At 33.8% G+C, this 27,882-nt stretch overlaps 1 protein-coding gene across 2 annotated transcripts; it reads right to left on the reverse strand.

Moving 5' to 3' along the window:
* Positions 1-487: 487 nt before the first annotated feature.
* Positions 488-27,882, reverse strand: C15 (homeobox protein C15). 2 transcript variants are annotated; one of them, XM_011503347.1, is made up of 3 exons: positions 27,078-27,882; positions 8,831-9,056; positions 488-1,331 (listed from the first exon to the last, which is right to left on the reverse strand). In XM_011503347.1, the coding sequence occupies exons 1-3, from the start codon at positions 27,703-27,705 to the stop codon at positions 1,094-1,096; spliced, it is 1,092 nt and encodes a 363-aa protein (XP_011501649.1). In that variant the 5' UTR covers positions 27,706-27,882; the 3' UTR covers positions 488-1,093. The 2 variants fall into 2 exon arrangements, with proteins under 2 accessions (XP_011501649.1, XP_011501648.1); XM_011503346.1 differs by having other exon boundaries at positions 8,831-9,059.

Consider the following 27,882-nt stretch of genomic DNA (forward strand, 5'->3'; position numbering starts at 1 on the left):
ACCCTTAACTATTATATTATTTAATTAAATTATATTTATTTAAATTTAATTATATTTATTTAAGAATTTTTCACTAATCCTAACAAATACAATACGATTATGTTTTAATGAACGAAATGTGTAACTTTTTCTGATCTATTTAAATTCATCAAAGGATTGAATAATTGTAAAAATTTTAATAATCAAGGCAAATACTTTTAATGATTATATTTTTCATAAATATGAAGAAATCCGGATACAGATAATCAGAAATATCTAGGATGCCACTATATTTAACCGATGTAGTAATTTATGAAAGAAGAAATTATATTTGCCGTTGATGATAATTAAACAGGATTTAAATAACTTAAAGGTGACATGTGATAAAAAAAAAAAAAAAAATGTTTGATTTATGAAAATAAAAATGAAAGGACATTATATATTTTATTTATATATGCATTTGGATTAATTCTATATTTACAACATTAAGATAAGTATATAACATCACATAGCTTACTAGATTTAAGTACAATTATTCTTAGAGTAAAGTCAAGCTTCATTTATTCTCTTGATAATAACATACCGATGATATTTTAGTATTTTTGGTAATGCTATGTTTATCAATTAGCATCGAATTCAATTAATATTTACAAGTTTCGTCAGGTTGAATTAGGACATACAATCATACAATTTTATGCAGCAAATATAAAATGAAATTTTTTTGCCGTCGCTCTGTCAATATTTACAAGATATGTCTTATACTGGATGTTTTAAATTCTTAGGTGTTTCAAGAGGCGCTCAAAATTCTTAAATTAATTTTTACTCAAAGTCTCGCTACTTCCCAAGATATGAATCTATTTACATTAGCTTCCATTTAAGTACAGTCGCATATCATAATATCTTCATTGCACGTAATTTGCATTCTACTATTTGTGAATTTCGTGAAGTTACTCGAAGCTAGAGGGGCAATCGAATTAGGAGGCAAGTACGGTTTTTACCATGATGGCCGAGCAAACGAATTCATAGAGATGAACAAATAATGATATTTTTCCGAAAGTGAGCTTGCTTCAGTATTACATAGATATTTGGATGGAATATAAAATGGTTATCGAGTCTAGCAAATGGGATCAGCGAGTGGTTGCGGCGGTCCGTAGGGCGATGCCCATTGACTCACGGAATGAGTCAATGGTTGTGGTGCGGGTTGACTCTCGAGACTTGGAACCGCGGCTCCGGAGGCGTGATTCGCCACCTGCGTTGGGTATCCAACCTTACCCAGAGCCTCCGCTTGTAACGACAGCATAAGACGATTCGCCGCCTGTCGTTCAGCTTCTCGTTCTTCGGCCGTTTGACGCCTGAATGCAAACAAAGAGTGAAACATTAATCTTTAACAAAAAGAGGGAGTCTTTATTTGATTTCGTTAAGTTTTATCGTTACTAAAGTGAGCAATGAGTCTTGATTTTGTGCCAGAGTTTCATTTTCTTGGCGTATTTTCATAGCTTGTAGTAGGGACCCCCCCCCCCTCAACCGCCCCTCTACCGGATTTGTTCATTAAACTAAAAGAAACACTTTTATCATTTATGAATTTTCTTGCGCGCCGTCGCGTCAGCTGCGCACGCAGTAAAGTAACGGTATATCGTAAAAATTTCGAGATGACTTGTTGGGAAAGCCCCACAAGTTAACAAAATTGCGATTGCCACGCGAAGTTAGAAAAAGCGGAAGGAAAACACTATAGTGAAAATCTTAAGAGCATCGCAACAATGTTTCGTAAGACTAGCAAGCATAAGGGAAAAGTGAAGGAAAAGTGCAGTTACGTTAAAAACAAACTGAGCAAATAAGGTGGAAAGGATATATATAGCGATAGAGTGAGAGAGAGAGAGAGAGAGAGAGAGAGAGAGAGAGAGAAGGGAGACGCGAGTGTGAGTGGCGTTGTTGGGGCGGCAAACAGAAGACAAATGTAATAAAGTTAATCTGATTCGTCGGTCGGGCTATGTGGATCTGTTTTCTAGCACTAAGTTCATTAGGAAATAAAACATCGAGTTCTTGTTGTTTTTCCACGGTGACGTTGGGAGAAAGGACAAAGTAAATTTTCAAATTTTATTTACGTGACATTGGCAATCGTAAGTTGTGAAGCCGGAGAATTATTAATAATACACGAGCAGCTGTGTTTTTCAATGGTCGAATTAGCGTCAGGCGCATTTGAGTTCATCGCGAACGATGGCAAAAGTTGCCCTTAGTAGTTCTAGGGATTGCGCGTTAGGCGTAATAAGTAAAATAGTCCTCCGGTGAGAGGGAAAGCCGCGGTCGGAGCAAGAGGGGTCGCGAAATGTAATCGGCACGGCGCCTTCAATTATTAACTGCTAACCGCGTTAATTACTCGCAAGGGCGTAGGGCTACCTCGTCGTCGCTCTTCTTTCCTGACGATGGTTTCGAAGCCACTTCTAGAAGAATATTAATCTTAGCCGTTGGTCTTGAAGATGGTTTCCGTTGGGTAACGATAGACGAAAACGAGTATCATTCGAATACTGAAATTCGCTCTTGAATATTTTGGATGCTACACGAGCCTGGTGAATGATGGAACTGGGGAGGGGGCAGGTAGCGCGGGACGGTGAGAGGGGGCACAGAAGAACAAGAAGCCGACAGTGGAAAAAGCAATACGCAGTTTGCTCGTGCGAAGATAAACAAAGGTACATTCAAATCGTTTAATTAACGGCGACTGTAGATTAACTCTAATGGAACGATGCTGTTTCGACTCTGGCCTGCTCTTGTAGCCGATTGGCCTTCCACGTTCCTTCCTCCTTACTTTATTTTTCTTTTTGTTTTGGTTTTTATTTTTTCTTTATGCAATGCGGTGGACTCTCTTCTACAGTCGAATAATTTTCTACATTAATTATACTATTCTCTTATCGCGGGACTAAAAGACTTTGTACTTACCAAAAGTGTACACATGTCAGGCGTTTAATATATACCGTCAATTGAAATTATTTTTATCCTTCCTCTTCGTCATTCGACAATAATTATCTCCATATTAATTTCTGCTTTTCAAACTGTTGTGCAACTAAAGCACGTTCGTGGAACAAAAATTAATAGTCGCACAAGGTGATCGTTCAATGTTATTGAAGTGTCTCTCTTTTCCAATTGTCAACAAGGCAATTGACGCAAGGCTATTTGCGTTGCGCAATCGAAAGGGAATGGCAACAAACGATTAAAAATCCAAATTCCAACAAGTAATCATTGTAAAATTGCGCCACGATAGAGGCAATATAACTCGTGTGCTTCTTGGAAATTAAATAATCAGTAGAACAGCCGAATTGGAGTAAAAAGACGAATTTAGGATTTCGTTTGAAATTGCCAATATCGCAGGCCTTAACGAGGCTCGCAGTTGTAATGGTTAAAACAATTGTTAATGAAAGCACTGGGAATGAAAACTGTGGATCGCTCGTATATTTATATCGTCGGAGAAGCCGAGGGAGAGAAGTGCATCGCGAGTGGGTACGTCAGAGCGAGTTTAAAGCTCGGCGGTGTCTAAGTTCGTATCGAGCATGAGGTGAGGGATATTCGATTGGTGCACACCTGGGAATAATCTCGATATTCGAGGGGCGAGTTTCTTTTAGCGAATCGCGTCCCCGCTGCATCCACATCAACCTCCCGTTCTATATTTCATCTTTGTCTAGAGCGTCTGTCGAAACGCCGTGGCAATTGCGTCAGTGAGAGGAAGTCACAGAAAGAGAGAGAGAGAGAGAGATGGAGCGCGCAAGTGACTGTAGAGTGGGGGCTCGAGAGCTACGTGTAGAGCGTGTTCGAGCATTTACGGGCGTGGTTGTACACAGGGCCCGATGAATATTTCAGGAGGGAAGCCGAGTCGGGGTTGCGCTCAGATCGAAGCTATTCAAACGCCGGATTCGAATGTTTGACAGTTTAAAAGCCAAGGAAAGCGTATGGAAGCAAGAGAGAGATGTAGATAGAGATAGATAGATAGAGATAGATAGAGAGAGAGAGAGAGAGAGAGAGAGAGAGAGAGAGAGAGAGAGAGAGAGAGAGAGAGAGAGCGCGAGAGAGAGAGTAACAGAGATGGCACGAGCCCCGAGAGGACTGCATTATGTACGGGACAGGGCTAAGCTGTTAGCCGCCTGAATTATTGACACCGCCGAGTTATCTCATCTGTACCTACTACGAGTCATCTCGTTACTTTAAACTGCGCTCCAGCTGCTCCACCGTTGCCTCCCCCTGCCCCCGGCCCTCCCGCCTGCTCCCAAAACGGCTGATTTCCAGCGCGAGGAAAAGTTACGCTGGGGTGGGGGTTGCGAACGAGGACAGTAGACGCGAGGAAGGCCGACCGGTCCGGCCTCTCTTTTAATCTAAATGACGTGTTTTTGGGGCCGCGGACGCGTTATCGGCCGGGTGGCCGGTCGAGTATTTTTGGCTCTCGATGAGTTTGCCCGAGCGATAAGCGACCGCAAGGTCGAGAGCTGCCGAGGCCTTGCCCCGCACTATTAACATTCCTACATTCTGAAAAATCTCCTTCCTTTTCGTTTTTGAGTAGCAGCTCCTCATTCTCCACCTTGCTATTACATATTTCGTGGGCTTAGCTCGGTACGCTCCTCTCGGCAGAAAATATCGCAAGGCTCGCCGTTAAATCTAGTGCCTCCCGACTGCTCCTCCGCCTTAACCGCGAGCAAACCGAATGTTTCGACGGCCGACCATCTTTGACTCGCCAATTTCCGAAGCGTCGTTCGCTCTTCCCAGTACTCTTTGGGCGCGCGATTAACATTTCTTTTATATGCAAAATAGCTAGTGATTTCTTTTCAAAGTCGTTTCGACTTGACATTTTCAGCTTTCAATACGCGCAGTACGAATCCGAATAGCGAAAATTTTCAATAATTAATAATTATAAGCTTTGACGCTCGTAGCAATTGTAATGTAACTTTTTTCCATTCATTTCTTTTTTCAATTAATAATCAAACATTTTTCAAAGATTACGTCTTCTTGAAATTGCCCCTTAAGTAACCGCCTATACATTTGATACAATGGGTCAAACGATAGATAAACTTTTACATTCCACATTCTCGTAAATTGATTAATTGATATTAATGAAAGCCGACATAATTAGTAAAAGCTAATTAATTTCGTTGAGAATTCAAGTGAAAATGCTTGACTTTATTTGAGAAGGCGTTTGAAATTTCATTCCTATGCCGACAGATACCTTACATTCCGTTGGGGGGGGGGGGCAGAAAGACAGAGAGAGAGAGAGAGAGAGAGAGAGAGAGAGAGAGAGAGAGAAAAACCCATTCGTTTAAACATATAATCGAATTTAAATGCTGCTACCAGAATTATATTCACAGATAATATACTTTTAAAATCCTTTCAAGATTTAAAATTTATGCCACGCATAGTTAATATCAACACACGGTGAAATTTATTCACTTAATTACATCAAATTCCCTTAGCTTCTGCTATACGCAATACATTTTAGTAAAATTTTATGAGAATGATAGTGAATAGAGTTAATATTAATATACAACATTAAAGTTAAAATATTTGTCAAATGACAAGAATAATTAAAATAAATGTTTCAAAATTGAAGCTGTGAATTATAGATTCCCAATGCAAATACTTTAGTATTATTATATTAGTCAATTTCGGATCTCATTATATATAGTGCATGTATGTAAAGCTTAATTTGTATATTGTAATTTATAAATTGTCAATATAATTAAAATTTTTGATAAAACTCTTTTAATTGAAAATTTTATAATCGTATATTCTTAGCATTCATAATGCATTAGGTAAACAGAATTTCATAATAAATTGATAAGATAAATTTCTTATGTCAATACTACCTGACTTTCAAATGTAATTAAATATTCGATATTCATAATAATCAACGTATAAACAAAATTTTACTTAAATAATTGTCATACGTATGCTTTATGAGTAAGTAAAATAAAATTTAAAAAAAATGTTGAACAAATGTAACACGATATTGTATTTAAATGATTGATAGCTTATTAAAAGAAAGATTATAGTAGAATTTTGATTACAAATTTTTTTTTTTTTTTTTGGAATCTATATAGATTAATCAATTTCTTCTAAATTAACAAAGGAAAAAAGTACTTATTCAATTAATATATTTAATAAAATGAAATTATTAAACATCTTTCTCAGCTTCCTTATTTCAATTACAATAATATTTTGTATAACTCGAATTAACACAAATTCACTTCATTATTTCAGAATTAAATAATCCTTTCGAGATAATGGACAATATCTAAAAACATCGATATACACGTTACCGAATGTTCCAACGAAAATAAAAACAAAATCTAATTAAAATATCTCACGCTACTAGTTTTACTTAAGTATCCTATTGAAATATCATAATTTGTACGAAATACTGTCGTTACTAGATACTTATGTAACATTTTTTAAATATATAATCATAAAATATCCGGCTGTATAAAATAATTTATTATTAATAATAAACTTAATAATTGCGACTAGTCTGATTTAATAGTTTTCTATAAAATTTAACTCGTAAAAATAAGATTATTCTATAGCAATTTATTTTAAATTGAGCAATAGAAACGAATTATCATTATACAACGAAAAGACGGCATTAAACATTTTGTCGTTTTAAGATGAGAAAGTCAAGCTGTACATTCATTAAATATGTACATGTATTCAAATATGACGAATATCTAATATAGTAACTTATCTATAGTAATTTTTTTCAGGCATTTTATGAAACTTCAAAGCAAATTTATAATCACGATCTATCCAATCTAATTGTTGACTATATCAATGAAATACTTCACTTTACTAATGAATTGGGTAACTATCAAATACATTCAGCAATTAATATTATTTTGGACCTGTAAATGTATATATATAAATATATATATATACATATATATTGTATATACATATATATAGTTAAAATCAATTAAAAATCATATTTATATAATAAAGTTGTTAGCGTGATTTCTTATTAATTTAATAGATATAACAAATTTATGATTAAAGATAGTAGTTTTTTTTTACTGAAAATGAAAATTAATTTTCATTAATAAATTAAGCTTAAATAAATATTTATATATTCTAGTCTTTTTATACTTTTCTCTGAATTAATTAATTTGTTAATAATATTCTATGGAAGTGCAAAATTAAATGAACGTTGTAAATGTCAATTTTATAAAACATTACGATTAATGTTTATTAAAAACTATTTAACTTAAGATATTTAATTAGATTTATATGAGTAAACACTCGATATCGATAGCAAATTAAATAATAATAATTTGATAATACATTAAACTTGAACTTATTAATTATGCTATTTATGCTTACTTTCAATGTATTTTGACCTATTGAAAATGTTTATAATACAAAAGAATAAATAACAATGCAAATCATTTAAAGAATTAAATTTTTACTCGATAGAGAATGGAAAATTTTAAATAATTATTATACCAAGTACAATAAACATTGATGTTAATTCTTTTGACAATAATGCATGGTTGTAGAAATACAAGATTTTTCCACCGAATAATGCGAATTTAACGAAGCAGTTGTATAATTAATAATTGCAAGCAATCTGAGATAATTTTTCTTTCCAGGACATATTAATTTATTATCCTTAATGTTCAATATTCTAAAAAGAATAATTATCTTATTTTTTTTAATTTTCGATCTATGTATTTTGTTGTAGCATTTTTTGGCCAAAAAGGGAAATTCATTCATTCATTTATATAAACAAAAGCTTTGTTATATTGAAGATTTTCAAATTATTTTATTATATGAAATAAACACCAATAAACTAGTACGATTCAAATAAAAATAAATTATATAAAAAATTTTATGTAATAGAAACCGATGAACGGATAATTCCTAATTTAAAATAAAATACTTTGCGCGAATTTTTATAATAATTTTTATAAATAATTATCACAATTATTTCTATAACTAATACTGATGTAATATATTTTCGACTATTATTTGATTACAATTTTTTCTAAACTTCTTATGTTTATTTCAATTCGTTCTTTAAATAATGCTTAGATAAGAGTAGCCATTGGCAAATTAGATCTCTAATTTATTTTTTACAATACTTATAATGGTTACAATGAGAATATATGTAAAGAAAAATATGGCCTACCGAATTAAGCTATCGATCCTTTTTTATCATTTTTAAAATCACTATGCTAATATAAGCTCGTAAAATAAGTTATTATGGTTTCATGGATGCTGATAGGCATTTACCGAATGTCATCTATCAAATCAATTCATGCAATAATTCTCAGTTTTATCAATGAATATGGAAGTCTGAAAAATGTTTTTGTGCTTAAAGTAATAAGTACTTTTTATGTTTGTTGAATATATCATAAATAAAATGAAAGAATCAAATTCATTGTACCGAATTTAAAAGCCTCAAAATAATATGTGAATAGTTTTTAATATTTTTTACTTGTACTTTTTACTTTCATTTTTAAAATTGATAATAATATATGATTCATAATAATCAAAGAAATTTTAAAGATCGAAATTGTATGATCAACGCTTCCCTATGCAAATAAAAATCAGTATTTTTATAAATAGTAATAATGCATAGGAACGTAGCAGTCAGATATTATTATTATTATGCTGTTCATCGATTCGAATCCGTTCCATTGACTCCTGTTAAAAAAAGAATTTAGTTCGACTTAAGAAACCCGGAGAAACCAGCCGATTTCTATGTACTTATCGAATAAATTATTGAGTTGAGAAAGATAAAGTGACTACAAGTATAACAACACTCGCATCCAGTCTGAAAAATCTTATTGAATTTCGAGTAAGAAATGCTCTAATTTATACGCACCTCCACTTGGTGCGTCGGTTCTGAAACCACGTCTTCACCTGGGCGTCGGTCATCTTGAGGGATTTGGCGAGGGCTGCTCGTTCCGCCGAGGCGAGGTATTTTTGCTTGTGAAAGCGCTTCTCGAGCTCGGCAATTTGCAAGCGCGTGAAGCTCGTACGCGGCTTCTTGCGCTTTGGTGGCGTTCTGTTCTGATAAGGATGTCCAATTCGCCGAGGAAAGCTCCCAGCTACTACACAAACACATACATCTCCTTTTAGTATTTTATATTCACTCTCTCTGTCTCTCTCTCTATTTTATAACTTTTATGGCTTTTATAGAAAATTAAAAAGAACAAAGAAACAAGAAAAGCCAGAATACGAGGGTAACACAAATTGGAGCCTTTATTTACGTAAAATGGTAGTAAGGATAGAAAGTGCTACAATTATAAGCCAGTTCCACGTGGATATAACCTATTATCTAATAAATTTGTAATTTGTTTTGCAACCACTACCAATTACTACCAATTGACTTTGGTAGTATAGTCATTATTATCAGATTTTATTATATGATTTTTAAGTAAAACCTTGTTACATACATAAAATGTACAAACATAAAATGAAATATAACGAAAAAAAAAAGTTTGCTCGTTCTGATGAATTTAGTAAAAAATTCTATGGCTTAGTTATGGTTTGATGCGACATATACGATTTAAAAATTAAAATTTAAAGCTAAGATGAATTTACGTATTTTAGCTTAAATTACATGTTTCAATAAAATATCGACTTTTACTATTTTACATTAATTATTATACTGTTTTAAAGTCGCGAATTGCATTATCTACTACGTAAATTATTTATAAATATGCTAATTGTTTTTTCAAAAATAGAATTTCACAAACAATATCCATAGATAATGATCCATCGATGCTATTTTTTGATCTTTCATCTAATTTTAATGACATTTGTAAATTTTCAATATTACACAAGTTTTTTTAATGTACTTTAAGGCCTATTTTTTATAAAATAAAATAAGATAAAAACGCATACACTGTATATTCTAAAATGACGGACTGTCTATTGCAAGAGATACGGGATACTTATAAAATTGTAAATCTATTGTATTCGATACGCTCTATATTTAATGTGTAAATCATAAAGATATCTATTATAACTAATGAGTAATGAATTAAATAAATTCTATTTCTATAATTTCTAGAAAAATAACGTATTTTCAATATTATTATATAGCAGACAGACTGTTTCATTGGACAGGCGTTTTAAGGGAATCGAAACCGGGACTTCCCGTCTTCGCAACGAATGCTCCTTCTTCCAACTAAAGAATCTTCATATTACAATATGTTTTTGACGCCGCCTGTCGATAAATTTTTGTTGGAAATAGCATGAAACTCCCCTCCCCCCTCACAATCTCCCTGTTATATCATAGAACGAATTTTATTATTTTTATTTCATTCTTAATCCTAAGAAAGTAAATTCCAACATTAAGGGAGTCTCAACCACAAACTTCACTATCAGCATCACAAGGGATGTGAAAGTATTATTATGTATGTTTTGTTTAATTTGTCGTTTATTCGCTATAACTCTTTAAAATAATAACATTTTTGCCATTCTTATGTGTATCTTACATATCGTAATAAGACAACTCTACGATGATTATGTCGATTTATAGTTCTATATATATTAATAACTAACTCCTATTTATTTTATCAAAAACATATGGATAATTTTTATTTTTAATTTTGTATACTATACTTTTAATTAAATTCGATAATGTAATCACATGAATATTATATTTCTCAATCAAAGATAGTTATAATATAATCGACCTAAAATTTAAATAATCCAATACATTGTAAATATACTTGTAAATTATTTTGTAAAATTTCTACTGAGATATAAGAATTTTAAACATTATAAGCACATTTTAATTATAAACAATTCCATCATATACAAAAAAAATATATTTTCTTTATCTTCTTTTTAGTTTTTTTCCGACTAATTCAAATGTACTTTTTACATAATTTTTACGAGTAGTATTAATCATTATAAATCATTCGAATGTAAAACAGTGGAAATCAGTCATTCTCAAAGTTGAAAAATAGTTCTTACAGTATATATTACGCATCTTATAATTTGTTTGTGTTATAAAACAATTTCATTTACAAAACAATGTGTATGCTCAATAAGAAGATATTATTTGTTGTAGGACTTTGTTTTCCAAATATACACGGATGGTAATCTTCAACCATCGACCGTCGGGAGGAATTTACCGTAACCCGTCTCAAGGTTCTGAAACGTGCAGCATAATGTATTCTTAAAATAAATGTTTTTTATTTGACTAATATATTTGGAAAAGAATTTTACAGCAATAAAAAATGGATCAAATACTATGTTATAATTCATTTATTATTGTTGATTGGTAAATCAAGAGAAACAATATTATTCTGAATAGTCAAATACTCAACATAATTTTGTTGTTTTACATATTATGAAGTTTTCGTAAAAAATTAGAAAAAGCTATTAAAATAAGTTTTGAAGTTTGACGATTGGACATATCTTTTATGAATAAGACATATCTTTTTGAAAATAAATTTAATGCTTTTAAGTTAAGTATATTTTCATTTAAATCAGATATTATTTAATCACTAATTACAATACAAATAGAACATAAAAGCATAAAAAGAATTTATAGAAATCTTTTATAATTTAAAAGTAGAAATTAATTTATTTATTAAATTTCGTCTTCTTGTCTTAATTCTAATAATATAACTGTAAACGACGAATTCTTCTTCAAGCAATCGTCATCTGAAATGTGATATATCTTCTTTTAAGCAGCTTAAATTAATTGCACGTTATACTTGGATAATCATTTAAAGCTATATTAGGCATATAATGTAGAGGAAATTTTAGAGGAATCATCCTTAAAATAAATTTATGAAATTAAATTTTATTTTAGTATAAAAAATATATATTAACTTTCAATAAAGCATCGATTAAATACTGGATAAAATGTTAAAACCATCAAAGCCATTGGAATGGAGCATTTATCGACTGTAGTCGATTATTGGGTTAGATTAACAATGAAAAATAATATGTTCAATTTACATTTGCTAATAAATAATTTTTACCCATTTATATTATAAAAATTAATAAAAATTAATTATATGCGTATGTACGTGACATATTTTTTTTTTCTTTCACTAACGCATTAGATACTTTTAAGAAGATGAAATTATGCGAATTCAACATGTCAATCAGAATAATAATCTAAGTTCGAAAGCTCTGAGCATTCTGTAAAGTCAATCGGACATTTTCCTTTATTAGGGGATGATAAATGATATGAATTAATGTGTACGGTCTCTTTTACATTTTGCGGCAAATGAAATTGGAAGTGTGAGAGAAGCGGATGAGAAGCATACATTGGCCCTGATCGCTTCCCAAGCTTATAAGCTGATAATCGTTTCACAAATATTACGGTCGTTACATTATCAGACTGGTAGCGTAAGCCCCTTCAAGTCGATCCCCACCAACTCGGCTTTTCTTGTTATACATTCGTAATTACATTCGTAGAAGCGGATACACGCTCGATAAAGCAAATGCCTTCGCCCAGTCAAACTTCAAAGAAAATGATTAATTCCCGAGCTGACTCAAACGCCTTTTCGCTCACCTCTCCCCATACAACTTTATGATCTCCGCGTTCTTTAAACGCGCCGTTCTCCCACTCACAACTACCTCATGTCCTAATGTTTTGAATTGCTAAGCACATCCGTACATTACACCTACGTTACTTCAGCGTGGCACAATCTTAAGCGTATCAAACGATAATTCGGATCTCAATTTACAGCCAAAGCTCAACTCGTAAGCAGCATCGTATTGCTCTGGATAGCTTAAAGTAAGTCTAGAGCTTGAACGAATTTAGCCAAACTAGTTCGCCATCTTTAGGTTCAATCTCTTTATGAAATTTCACTATCACGCGATTACAAGTAAATTTCATCCAATCATAAAGTTATGGTCTCTTATTTTGTCTTCATAATGCGTCTTATACAATATCGCCCCACTGCCAACAAGTATTGTACAGTCAAAAATTTGAATGATATTAATAAAAATATTGAATGTACACAGAAAGATCATAAATTGCTCTCTGGTGCTGCATTGAGTACGTATTTTACGCATAAGCAAGACTAGAAATACTTAAACAAGGGTCCGAGAATTCGCGGCATAACCACCGGCTGTCTTGATATGTTCGTAACTTTCTCGACTTGACCAATCGAATGCATCTTATAATGCCGATACATATTTGGTGTACATGATTTCAGCATGGCTTCGTTTTACGACTCTTATACCAAATTTCATTTAACTGCACTCATTTACATAACTTACTTTCCATTCGTTTAAATCTGTAACGCGTATTTCGTACGTACAAGTTCTATTAAGGAAATTCATCATTTTATATAAATTCAGATATTTCATGTATAGAACATTTTTAGAGACAATCATTCACCTTTCTTGCTTCTTTTAATCCATAAAAATATGAAAATTACTTTTAGTGTTTTTTAATCTGGAAATGAACGTTAAAAGTTATGTGCCAAGAACTCTTCATATTTTAGAAATATACAATTTTACCGTATAGTGTATCATGATGTTTATTAGTACAGGCGTTGTAGTTATTTCAACGATAAATTAATAACAAAATACCTATTGGATAAGCGTTTATACAATATTTTCTCAAAAAAGTATTTATATGTAACGCCATTTCCATAGAGTTCATAAATCCTTAAAAAAAATTGAATTTTGAAAGTATGCAAATGTAAGACAATTAATAAAAATTAGCCAATAATTAATAGAATATGCAATACTACGATAGTAAGACAATGTATCATTATAAATAATACTTTTTTTTTTTTTTTTTTATTAAAGAAAAAAGCTAATTAGTTGATTAAATTTTACGCCAATGAATAAGAGGAATAAAATTAATTAAAAATTCATAAATAAATAAATAAATGAACAAAAGTAATTGAATATTCTATTCCCTTAAATACAGTATTTAAAAAAATCAGCTATTATTATAATCATTATAGATAGAATATATTTTTCGTTAAATTGAAATAGAATGAACAAAGTTAATTAAATATTTAAGTAAACGTAAATTTTATAATATAATAATGATTTGATCAAACATACATGGCAAATATTAAAGTTTAATAAATAAGGCATTTAACTAATGTAAACAAATATGTTTATATACTTTAACAAATTCCTTGGATAAACTTGAATATAATTTTAATGGAAGAATTAAAAAGAAATATATATATATATATATATAATAGATACCATGCATTTGATAATTAAATGTTTATATAATAATATAGTAAAGTATTATTGAATAATTATTAATAAAATTAGAAGCAACTACAGTTTAAAATAGGTCCTAATTCAAACTTTCGAATCGCCATTAATAACTGCAGACTCACAAGTGAACGATTTAATTTTGACTTACTAACCGATATATTCGCTTTCGGATATTCGCATTGTAAGGAAATTGAGATAGCGAGTAAAACAATAGCGATTCTGTGTCCATTCGGTTTAAAATTCGAAAAATTGGACTTGGAAGCGAGGATCATCATAAAAAAAAAAATTACACCTACTCTTAAAACTGAAACTTAATTGATATTCCCTTATCACGGTTTGTCACTATTTTATAAAGAGCACAAAATACTTGCATCTTAGTAACTTAAATGTCGCGGTTATGCTCGACTTGATCTTTAAATATTATATCAGAAACAATACTGCTAGTATTAATGTCCAAGGTATAGATTGTAGGTGGAATATTTTTAATTAATTATTTAATCTGAAAGCATTGTCAAATTCGAATTCCATTCCAGTGTCAAGAGAAATATTTACAATAATTTATCGGGCACTTTAGCGAAAAGTGTATATTTATTGTTATTTATTCTCATTTATTATTGTTTATTATTATTGATAAATATGATTATTGATATAATATGATTATTGATGATTGTTTATGATTACTGATATTTTAATTGTTAATTATAATAAGTTTTGCAACGAATTTGGTGGAATAATTCAATAAAAATTTACTTAATTAAACTGTAAGGAAGATAATGTTATGCAGATTGAAGAGAGTGTTGGTGAGGGACATTCGAGAGATAAATATCAGAAATATAGGAAAAATTTGAAAGGGTAATTTATTATTGAGATACGTAATACATAAAGCTATGTGAAGATTTCTTATTATCTTACATCACGTGTGAATGGTCGAATTATTCCCCCTAACTATAAATTTCGACTGCCATTGAGTGTAATTTGTCGACAGGCCTCGCAGCGCCTAATCAAAAAGAAATTTGTGCGAAATGTTTCTGTTTCAAATTGGGTACTAGTGAGCTTCATTAATAAAATAAGAGATTATACGCCTCGAATTTTCTCCCTAAACGGAGAGGAAACTAACTGGAAACACGAAAACGTTCATAAAAGTACAGAATAGCCTTTTTCTACAGCCGCTGAGTCACCTGCATCTGCAGGGAAATCAGTAAGTACCTTTATTGCTTGCCATTAAAGCGTATCTCTTGAATACGTAAATATCTTGTATAAATATGCTCATCGATCTTTTATAAAATGTTAATCTACAATGCATCTTCTTAATATATAATAAAATTTTTAAGGACTGTTCATTCTGTTTAGTAATAATTGATATCAAAACTTTGCATCGTTCTACTAAATTATTGGTGATAAAAAATGTCTTCGTATGTATCAAAATGTATAACCATTCACAATCAATCAATTACATTATCATAAATTTAATGTAAATGTAAATACATAGAGGAGAATATCTATATACGAGTGCCTCATAAAATTACTTTATATTATACAAATTGCTAAGACTTAGATTTATCCTCACAATGGATCATACCAAGGTAGGGTATACATTTTTTAAATTATTACAATATTAATGGATAGAAAAGCTAGAAGATTGCAAAGGTCGTTGCTTCATATTACATGAAAGAACTAACTGCGGCTACATTACTATAAACACGGTATTTTAAGATTAAATGTAGCATTACTAAAAAATCAACTGAATATGTATATAATCCATTATATTTTTACAATATTTTATTGGCATTATTGTATAAAAATAACCCAAATAAAAAAGTGTATAGAGATCAGTATGTTTACTTCGAGAATGGCATCCGATGCAAAAAAAAAACAACCCTAGGATTTAATTCCCGAAAAGAACAGTTTATTTAGATTTCTTTAAAATCTGTTTTCATTGAACTCATTTAATTAGGCGCCATTAATAATAAATAACTATTTCGGTGTAAAATTATATAAGATAATGTAAAGCCTACAATATTTAACATAAAAATAGTTATAATGATATTTATGGTTTCATGCAGAAGTTGAAATTAATGATTAAGCTTACACTTTTTATTCTAATAATGTATTTCTTTATTTATAAAATTTAACTGAAGCATATTTTTAGAGAAAACAGTTTGTTTTAACAATGACTTAACGATGATTTCTTAGTTTTATCGAAATTCGAAGATACACTACAAAACAATGAACACTTACACATAATATATATATATATATTTTTTTTTTTTTTTTATGATAATACTTTATTATAATAACAACACTTAATCGATAAGTAGCGTACTTAATAATCGTAAAATAAAATAATTATTTATAATATATGAATAAAATAGGTATTATAGAATGTTTTATTGTATTTATTATCAAATAAACAACACATTTATAGAAAAACCATTAAATTTTTATAATTTTTTATGCAAAAATATTTCAATCGGTATATACCTACGGACAGTCTACGTATGATCTAAAATTACATGTCCAATGAACCCTTAAAAAACTATAAATTATTATTTATATAGTTTTATCTTTTATTCTGAATGTGTTTTGAAATGTTATTATCTTATGTAGCCAAATAACCTATATTTTATGTACTTAAGAAAATTCAAACATTATTTTATAATATTGATTTATCAGTGTGTATTCATTTAATAGAGCGCGGAAGATTGTATGTATATATGAAAGTCAATATATGAAGGAATTGACTTTTTAAGATTTAAAAATATTTAAAGTGCATAATTGAATTAATTATGAAAATTGGTAAATATTTCAATTCTATAAAATCATTTTCGACTAAAAGATAAATATCTTGAAATCAGTAAAGAAAAGAATGACAACGAACAGAAAAATTATTAGCAGTACTTTTTTAACAAATAAAAAGTTATCAATAATTATAATTAATATTTATATTTACGGTCAAGAGACAATTTTCAATTTTCAAGATACAAATATAGAATTTTCAGTAAATATCAAAACATATATGTTCTTGACTGTATTAATACAAAAATTCGAAACATTAACGAGATTTAGCGTACATAACACGTGAAAGTGCATGTTACATAATTTTATAATCCAGGAAGATTAAAATTTTAATAGTAATTAAAAGCGCATTTAAGCATACAGAAATAAATTATAGGGCAAAGTAATTAAGTCAACGTGTAAGCAAAATTATTTTCTTATATTTCCTTGTCACTATCCAACATTGAAGACAAATATTATAATTAAATCTAAATACCATAAATGAATAATTTTAATGAACTCTCCAACGTATCATATATTAATAATAAAGAATACTTCTTCAATGTTCAAGAATACTTCTTCAATGTTCAAGAATACTTCTTCAATACTTCTTCGATTAAAACTCCAATTTTAATTATTTCCATGAGGTTTGTATCAATACGAAAATTTATAAAAAATATGTGTAACGTCATTTTATAATTTTAATAAAGAATTAAAAATATTAACAATACGCTTTTCCACTCTTGAATACATCAACTTATATATTATATATTATATAGAAAATTTTTTTTTTGTTCTTATGCTGAATAATTTATTTACTTTATTATGATTAATAATAATATTATATTTTTTCTATCATCAGTAATTTATATTCTTTTAAGTAATGAGCTAAAATAAATTAAATTTCAACATTTCTTTATATTCTAACAATATCTTCAATATTTGAGAAAGCTGTGGTAATTTTTTATATTATGGAAACAAGAAATATTAGCAAAAAGATATAATCATTTTTTAAAATCACTTTTATTTAAAATAACCTCGAAATTATTATGGTTATGTTAAAGTTTTCTATAATGTTTTAAACTATTGATAAAAAGTATACAATTTACTGCCTCGGTGTATGAAAAAATATTAATAAGCAATAACTTATGTGGGAAATTCTTGTTAAAAAATTTAACTTTAAATCTACAAATAAACCAGACATTACAGGAATATTATAAGGCGCGTGTAATCACATAAATATCATATAATAGCATTTGTAAAACTGCGAAAAGTATCATAAAAGCATAATTTAAAATACGATGTTAAAAATTATTTACCCGAAGTAATCAAAATTAATTATCCGTTAAATTCAATTCAACAAAATATTACTATACATAATACTGTATAAAAGATATGCTAATGAAATGAATTACATCTTTATATCAATGTTACTAATGTTTTTTAGCATAAAAATTCATGCATTATGTTCGCGGCCGTTTGTATGATTAACTATATAACTTACCTAAAAGAATCCAATTTATCCTTTTTGTTAAAGAATTTTCATTAAAAAGTGAATTATCAGATTTTAAATATAAAGTATCTTAGAAATTCCATATTTTCGTAATTTTTACTTTTCAATTACTAGTTTTAAAATAAAAATAATTTCTATAAACTGAATATATAAAATCATAACTATATCTATTCTTAAAAAAAAAAAAAAAAAAAAAAAAAAAAAAAAAAAAAAAAACAAATAATTTATAAACAGGAGGTTTTATTAAATCATTATTGATATATAAAATTTATCTATCAATGAAAAATGATAGTTGTTTCACAAATAATTTATAAACAGGAGGTTTTATTAAATCATTATTGATATATAAAATTTATCTATCAATGAAAAATGATAGTTGTTTCAAATTTTCAATAGATAATACTTGTCTTTTAAATACAGTATTTAAATTTCGCAATCTTTCAAATCCGAAAATTATAAATAAGCTTTATACTAATGGCATTCATACGTTGATTGAAATGCTCAAAAGGTAAGAAAGCCTTCTTTATAAGGATATACTACTTGTACATAATATAATAATAATGGATCGTAATAGCCAAATATAACAGAAATAAAGGAATGATTATCCTTACTATTATCCTAATTGAAAAAAAAATTTTTGAAAAATTAGTAGGTAAGTCAGATGTAATTACGTTGATAAAATCTATGATAAAAAAAAATAGAATTTGTGATTATGAAAATAGCCGAGAACAAAACTTAATTTACTGACCTAGTGCGCTTGATACATAACCTTTGTCGGGTCCGTCGCACAACGGGTAATGACACAACCGAGTATCATCCCGTACATGACGCAACATCGACTCGCAGAATCTCTTTTTTCCTTCTCATTTCTCTCTCTCTCTCTCTCTCTCTCTCTCTCTCTCTCTCTCTCTCTGTGTTGAACAAAGATGGCAGAGCAAGAGAAAGTCATTATTTCAACTCGCTCACGTTTTGCTAGCACTAATAGGTTTTGTAGCCTTCAAAGTAAATTGTTTTCTACGAGGAGAATTATCTGCAGGACTAGGGTAACTAGAGAATGTCCTCTTTTCGTTTTCACAAGCCGAGAGTTTCACAAGATCTCGTTTTGCTTATCAAAAAGAGTGAAGGTCGTTGAGCTGGCATCACCGTACCCTCACTCAGCTGACGTAATACGTGTTTAGGAAAATACGAATCGCAACATTTTATAAAGAAGATAAAACTTTCTTATCTTAAGCTATTATTTACCGATTTTTTTCCCTGATATCGATGCTCAATCAAATCAAAGAATGCGATTTTACACCTCATGATACATCATCAAATTTTGAAACGTTAATTTATGCAAAAATCTGATGGACAACTTCAACCTTTATCGCATATAACATTTAAGGGGGTTTTGATAATTTCGGCGAAGTTGATAAAAAAGTGGTTTCAGTTAATTTCCGTATTTCGTAAAACACGTAATACTAGGCTTGGCAAATTACGACCAAAGATGTGAAAGCATTTTGAAGTAATGCTAAGAACCAATAGAACGCTTCTTCTTCTTTTTTTGCCGAAACAAGATAATTTTGGTGCTTTTGGTGTGTGCTTAATAGATTTCGAGTGAAAAATGAAAGTCTTCGTTCCACGAATGCAATAGTAAGTAAAATTTCTTTTCCGTATCAGGCTTGAAAGCAGCTGCGTCTTAGGATCCGATGTACGCGTAATTTCATTTGGTTTTTTGGGGGTTTTGTTCTGTGACACGTCTTGCGCGCAAGTAACAAATAAATGAAGTTGGGCCGCATTTACTCGGAAGCGGTCCGCACACAAATCGCGTGGCAATAAGCGAGGTCTGTAATTTCCTAGCGGGGCAATGCAGCGGCTCTATCCGCGTCTCGATCTTTACGAGGGCCATCTGCGTACTAATCGCGCGCCCCAACACACGCGTCGCTTCGGAATCGTATGAGTAATATGTCGTCGTAGAGTTTAAGGTAGAAAGACGGAGATGGAGATAGATAGATAGAGAGACAGACAAGGGGAGAGAGAGAGAGAGAGAGAGAGATCGAATGAGAGAGAGAGAGAGAGAGATTTTGTGTGTGTGTGTGTGTGTGTGTGAGAGAGAGAGAGAGAGAGAGTGAGAGAGGCGCGCGTGCGTCGCTCGAAGCCACGTAATTGAAGCCGCATCGTGGCAGACGGCTAAACAGCCTTAAACGAATTCGTAGAAAGCATTCACCTCTATAAAATTACCTCAAGACCCCGAGAGTTTTTTCTCCTTTGCGCGCGGTACCACCAGTCGCGCCTCGGTGTTTGAGTTTCCTTTCACCACCACCACCACCACCACCACCACCACCACCATCACCACCACCACCACAACCACCACCACCACCACTACCACCACCACCGCCACCACCACCACTACTAGCATTCATCCTTCAAATTTGAATTTCATGGCTTTATTCGGGACTGATATCATTTCTCAAACTCGTGTTGGGGTGATACGAACGCTTACATTATCGATATTACGACGCGTCGATAAAAATGCCATAAAATTAAGAAAAGCCGAGACACGATGAAGCACCCGTCACCCCTGTTTACGAGATTGTTTTACTAAACAAACTTTATTACGGGCGTGGGAGACAACACATAGCCTCCTGGCGGTGGCGGGTGAAGTTGAATTTTCTCAAGCAACTGTATTTCAAAGTAAACTTCTCTTCGTTTAATGCTGCCGGCGGTCGTATGCACTGTATTATTCAAAATTCGCTCCAGCTTGGGTAGAGACGAGGGAACGAAGCTGATCATAATCTTTCGTGGCCAAGCAAATACTTGAGCGATTGGTCCGATACTTTTCAATAATTACATTTTTATCCGGCTTACCAGCTGGATAATTGACGACAAAATTGCCGGCTCGCTTACACTTTGGCAGCTTTGGCAGCTTTGGCAGCAAATTGACATGCATTTGTTATTAGACTGAGTGGAAAAAAATTGGTACGGATTTTGGAGAAACAAAAAAAAAAAAAAAAAAATACAGTAGCAATCGAGCGCGAACGAATCTCGCGATTTCTCCGGGGAATTAACAAAAATCGCGAATAACGAACGCGCACGATGTCTCAAAAAATTGAGGAGAAAAAGTTTTGTCGTACTCATCTCCAAATTATCCTGCTTCACCAACCCATTACATGATTGGCAATATTTTTTCGATGCCTCTTTTATCATACTCCGTGCGAAGGGACATAATTCTCTTTACGTTCTATACGCCGATTTCACGTGCTTGTTTAAAACGAGGCTAATTGCATTTTTTTTTATAATTAAATAGCAAGATAAATTAGAACTTGGATAGCTACCGTCGCTCCGCTACTAGTTAATTTTCATTGTTATAACGCTCTGAAGTTTCTGTAACTGTTTCTTCGTTTTACAATATAAGAGTTAAGGTTCGAATGTTCTCCGGTTATTTCTATTCGAATAGAATATAGCTCGGCCGTCTTGTATATTTTTTTATTCACTGCACGATCGAGGAAGAATTTTTCCACGAACGATATGAAAATGTTTTCCCTGATATTCAAACTGTTTCCTTTACCCATGTGTTTTACGATTATATTGCCAATAATTTTATTTCGTTTGTCACTTTGTATATTATTACAGTCGTTGTCATTTATAATCTAAAACATTAAATTAAATATGAGAGCCAAAAACGATGTGCATGATATCAAGTATTTTCAAATTTTTTTATTCTAAGCCATTCGTTCTACCAAATATGACTCTTAACTATTGACATTATGGGTATTGTAATTAAGCAATATATACATATTTTAAATAATTTTTGACAATTCAATAATACATTTAACTAACAACTAGATATTGGTTAATTTTGCTTAATTTTTCACATTATTAATTATCGAGGACTGTAGTGGTTAAGCGTTCATTACCGAATGGTTGTGAAATTTTACTTTATTAGTACGATCGTAATAAAGAATTAATTGTTCTTTGGGCAACGTAAAGTGGTCTCATTTATAATAATAAGATTCACTCAGCTTGCCTTTTTTTTACGAAATACTCAAGCAACATTAATATTTATGATAAAAGGCTGACTTTGATATTCGTAAAAGAAATGATCAACTTGGAACAATTTATTGTTCGACATAGCAACGCATATTACCGAGAGTAAGCCGAAATAAATTAAAATAAAATTTGATTTAAAATTCCAGGGCTATAAAAAATAATATAATAAGTATTTACAACGAAGTGCACTTCCAGTTTAGAGAAATTACGAAAGTATTCTCGACGGATATAGCTTTTTAAATGAAACGTCAATTCCGAGAACACGTTATACGCTTTCTTATAACTGCTCAAGTCCTGCGCGGTTCTTAATATACGTCTGAATTCTGTTATTTTCAGGATAAACCCGCGCGATCCTAGAGTTTTGACGTATTAATAAATGGCATAAGTTATTGTAAAATTGTAAGGTCGCCAATTGCTCGTGCGGGCCGGTTAGTGTTCAATTTCGTTAGCCTCGCTTTGGAAAGGTCTGAGGAGAATTAACGAAAGAGCCAATAATATTAGCAAGTAATAGTAGCATTCGCGGGTGCCGTAACGAGTGAATGATACTTCGATGAGGCTAGATTAGTTGTGAACCTGGGGAGTTAATAAATATTTAACAAGCTGCTCGGATAACGAGGGAATCCTTGCAATGTTGGAGGCGTCAGAGAATGCGCCGCATCGAAGGAACTTACACGCGCATTTATTGGATGGTGCGCGGATAATTGTCTTGAAGAAAATTAAACCGAAGTCACGTTAATAATGTAATCCGGTTGGGTCGGCATTATTCCGCAACTGCCGGGGCGATGATGGACGAGCGTATGGACGCGATCCCCAACAGTGCGCTAACTCAATCAGCCCGGGAGTACGCTAGCGATGCTGCTCGGATTAATTACCGCCCGTTTAATGGGCCACTGCTGAATGACCATTTCCATCGGATCTCGCCTCTACGCCCCCCTCCCCCCGCCCCTCCCCCCACTTCTTTCAATCCCGTACTGACAAACCCTCTTTCTCCTTCCTCCCACCCCCCAGCCCTCATCCAGCGCACGCCGCTTCGCGAGAAATTCGAATGGCCGACCGCTACCGTTGCAACAACCGCAGCACCGTCAAGGACTTACACTACGGCCAATAAGCTTTGTTTTCATCTAATCCGTTACATTGCCTCTCCCGTTCTTTATTCACGATTGGAAAGCGACTCGATCCGCGGATTTCCACACGACGGGCGACTGATTGTGAACGGAAAATCGTGAGAATTTGCGACGAAAAATCCAATGACGGCTATGTATTTGGCCCTCTCCGACGAGGCTAAGGAGTCGATAAGTAGCCGGTAGGAAGGGTAGAGGGGGGGGGGAGGCTCTCGAGGCTTCATTTAGCTGCAGCGGGTTCCCTTTCAGGTTTCGGCCTCGCAATCGCCTTTTTCTTTTCCTGATTCCCGGTACTCGCTTATCTCGGCCTCGAGGCGCACCGCTCTTGGTTTTCGACTGCCTTTCCTTTTATTTCGCATCCGTCATTCCCTCCGCTCGAACGCCTCGGCTCCTCGCACCCATTCGTTAATTCCATTTAGGATACGCGCGATTTTCTCCTCGCTCCCCCCCCCCCCCCCCTCCCCCCCCCCCCCCCGTCCTCAAACCCCCTTCCAATATACCCATCGTCATCCTCCTCCTCAACCCCGTCGCTATCCCCATCACCCCTTTCCTTCCCCTCATCCACCCTCATCGCCCATTCCGTTCACTTCTCATAAATAAATGCAAAATGCAATTTAACTCCGAGAATCAGAGCTCCGCGGTAGAGAGGAAAAAAAGGAGGAGCCAAGGAAGGCAGAAAGAAGTGGATGCGCGCGCACACACGCGGTCAAAAACTTGGAAGAATGTGTATACAATACAAACAGCCGCAAATTTCTCAACACTATTATTAAGCTTATCAGATGTTACACTGAGTCTGGCGTGGCGAGCAATCAGCTCAAAAAAAAAAAAAAAAAAAAAAAAAAAAAAAAAAAAAAAAAAAAAATGGCCGCTTATTCGATCCTTCGATCGAGATAATGAAGGAACTTGCACACGATATTAGAGCTACTCGGAGGCGATTATTTTTACTCGGAACCGGCAGACTCGCATAGATCGAAGCTTTGACACGCAGTGCGTTTACGGAGGAAACTTTCCTCCCCTCATAGACGGCCTATCGCACATTTTCCGCGAACAGCAATATACAGCTTTCCGCCAGCCATAACGCAACGCCTTAAGCACCCAGAGGTTCGTGATGCTTCGTTAGCCGTTGCACCGATTGATCGATTCGCAGCCCCTCCTGCCATCCCCCCCCCCAATCGCCCTACCTGCCACGACCCCTCGCCGATTAGTCCCCCGAGATAACGAGCAAGTACTAGTCCCACGCTGCCAACGCCCCCTCTAAACACAAAATAACGACTTTTTGCCCCGACTGCCTTTCACGACTCTTTCATTCGCTCGTTTGTAAGTGCTAGAGCCGATGCCGTTCACTCCTTTATTCTCGCGTTCCTCAAATAACGCCAACAATTCGCAGCCCCTACTACACTAATCAATCCTACTGCATTAGGCCAGCCACTATTCATTTTCCTTTCTTCTCGATGATATGTCATCATTCAGATCCACATTTCAATCAAGCAATTAACGCTTACGAGGTTATTAAAATACAGAATGCAAAGTATTTATCGAATAACTGATACTTAATACATGACTTAAGTATTCGAAGATCATCCCAAAAGCATCGGCAATGCGTAAATTATGCTATTTCGTTGTTAATCGTTATGCGTATTTCATTTTGACGAGTTTCCAACTGTTGTTTCATGTCATGCTGCATAGATCATATCGATCAAATGCAAAGAAGATCATAAATAAGTGAATTGGGTATTTTTACGAAAGATAGATTTTGCGTGGAGTCGATTATAAAGGCTCTAATATGTTTACACGAGTCAACTGTCGATTGGAAACATTTGCTGTCTTAATCCGCCTATGAGTTCCGATAAGTTAAATTGAAAGGAATAAAATAAAAATACCAATTATAGACATTTTTTTATAAATTCGTTTGAAGTTTCCCCACAATATTTTATATAAAGTCAGATCATTTATTCGAGATAATAAGGCATAATTTTTGAGCATTTATTCCAACTAAATATCTTATTAATCAGAATGATCCCTATGTTCTCTTATTCTCGATCAATTTTTAAATGAGTGACTCGTATTGTGAAACTAAGTGATATACAAACTTCGTAATCCTGAAAATTAAAACTCAAACGCAATATTTCATGATATTTCAAGTTTTAATTTTTCATTGCATAAATTTAAAGGAATTTTTGCAAGGAACATTTTGCTACCTAGATGAACAAAAAAAAAAAAAAAAAAAAAAAAAAAAAAAAAAAAAGAAAAGAAAGAAAGAAAAATAGGAAACTTAATACCCATTTAGAATTAATTTTATTAATTTTTCGATAATTTACATACTCAGCCATACTTATTAATAATTGGATAAATTATTCGCTCAAATAAATATATATTAATATGTGCGACTATATGCCGGAAGATCGCTATACTATGTCGATTCGCCAATTCGGAAATTGTGATAAATCTGGTATCGTCGGGATCATTGAGTTGAAAAATAATACATCCGATTCAGAGATATTATCTTATATCTATTATATTGAAATATATTTATTCATATTACAAAGTAATGCGAGCTTAGATAATTCTCTCTCAAGACCAACAAAGACAATTTTAATTTCAATATTTCACAACAGCATTATCAATTACATAAAACTGTACATTTAATCATTATCATTTCTCTCCTTAATAACTCTTCTTAACAACATTTCAGAAGTGTTAGTCGAATCTCATTGATATTATAACGCACTACAAAGGTATAAAGTTTACGTAATAAATCAAGTATTACAACAGTAATACCAGGTCTGGTTGGGCGAACGAGGCAAACCTGAATTCTTCTTTACTGACACACGTGAATTTATGGTCGCGTTCAGTGCCTTATAATGCTTGAAAAATAACAACAACAACAACAACAACAATAATAATAATAATAATAATAATAATAATAATAATAATAATAATAATGATAATAATGAAGAAAGAAAACAAAAAGAAAAAAAAAGAAGAAAAAAAAGCACGCAACTTGCATAATGGACGGTGAGTGATGAGAGATGACGTTAGTACCGGATGGCCGTCGGAAAATAAACGATTTCCAAGACGAGATGAGACGAATGCTGCCGCTAATCAGATCGCCTTTGCTAAGCTCGCGGCGGAAAATCGCACTAATGCCGAAGAAGTGCAGGAGCAACACAAACCCGAGCCACTTCCTGGGAGCGTAATCACGAACCCGCGCATTAACGGGCCAATACAGAGGTCCGCTCGTAGGCTTACGCACGCATACGCATCACTGAGTCCAATCGATAATTGCCGGCTAGGGAAGCGGTTAGGAGGAATTGCGGAGGGGTCCGACAATCGTTTCCAACGAAGCCGGCAATTACCCACCTTTGCGCGAACACATTGAGCACAATAAGCACAGAGAGCACCTCGCGAGCACACGGATACCGAGCTACGGGATTCGAGGGTTCGGACTAATAGAGCATACTCACCGGCTAGCCTGTCCTTGAGGTGCGGATGGGCCTGCAGTGGATGGGTCGCCAGGTTGGCGAGAAAACGCGCTGTCTGTAAACCCGCGGCCGCCGCCTGCTGCTGCTGGCTGAGGCTCATCGGTTGGAGGCCCCAGGGAGGCAGGAGGCCCTGGGTGCCAGGGGGTCGGTGCGCCGGCACGCGTATCACCCCGTTCGAGTATACGAGGCCCGATGCGCCGGGGAAGAGCCGGAAGGGCGCGAGGAGGTCCGCTGGCTGGAGGGTCGCCTGACACGGCTGTGCCTCGGGCGTACTGCCCGTGTCCTCGTCGTCCTTGCTCGAGGATTTCGTATCCTCGGCCTCTGGGCCCCAGGAACGGCGACCCTCCTCGGAGCCACGCGGGCCTCCCCCCGCCTCGACATCCCAGCACCAGCCGGGCCTGCGAGGCTCGAGCTCCTCCTCCAAGGGGCTCCTCTTGCTACTATCCGCCAGGAGGCGGCTTATGCTGAATGGATGGCTCGGTGGCACCTTGCGCGGTGCTGGCGGGGGCGGCGAGCCCGAGCACTCCGAGCGCTGCCCGCGCGAGTCCGAGTCGTCGACGTTGATCTCCTCCGACGGCTCGGGCTCGCTGCCCTCGCCGCGGTCCGACATCCTAGAGGGGTGTTGGGGCGGCGGCTGGTTAGTGGGGAGGGGGAGTCACCTAGTGCGCGACCTAGGTGCTCCTCATCCTGGCACGGCAACGGCCTCACCGAATGCCCGCGACCCGCTGGCAGGGCATATCGCGGTCACGCGCGTTTCGATACTTTGACTTGGTGCACGCAGAGTCCT

Source organism: Ceratosolen solmsi, unplaced genomic scaffold, assembly GCF_000503995.2.
Source record: "Ceratosolen solmsi marchali unplaced genomic scaffold, CerSol_1.0 scaffold63, whole genome shotgun sequence".
In the NCBI taxonomy this organism is placed as follows: Eukaryota; Metazoa; Arthropoda; class Insecta; order Hymenoptera; family Agaonidae; genus Ceratosolen; species Ceratosolen solmsi.

What these genes read in the sequence shown, in the direction of transcription:
- C15 (XM_011503346.1), bottom strand. Translation starts at nt 27,705, where the DNA reads ATGTCGGACCGCGGCGAGGGCAGCGAGCCCGAGCCGTCGGAGGAGATC. An exon ending in CCTCAAGGACAGGCTAGCCG is followed by an intron (nt 9,060 to 27,077) that starts GTGAGTATGCTC and finishes GTGTTTGTGTAG; the next exon opens with TAGCTGGGAGCTTTCCTCGG. An exon ending in AACCGACGCACCAAGTGGAG is followed by an intron (nt 1,332 to 8,830) that starts GTGCGTATAAAT and finishes GTTTGCATTCAG; the next exon opens with GCGTCAAACGGCCGAAGAAC.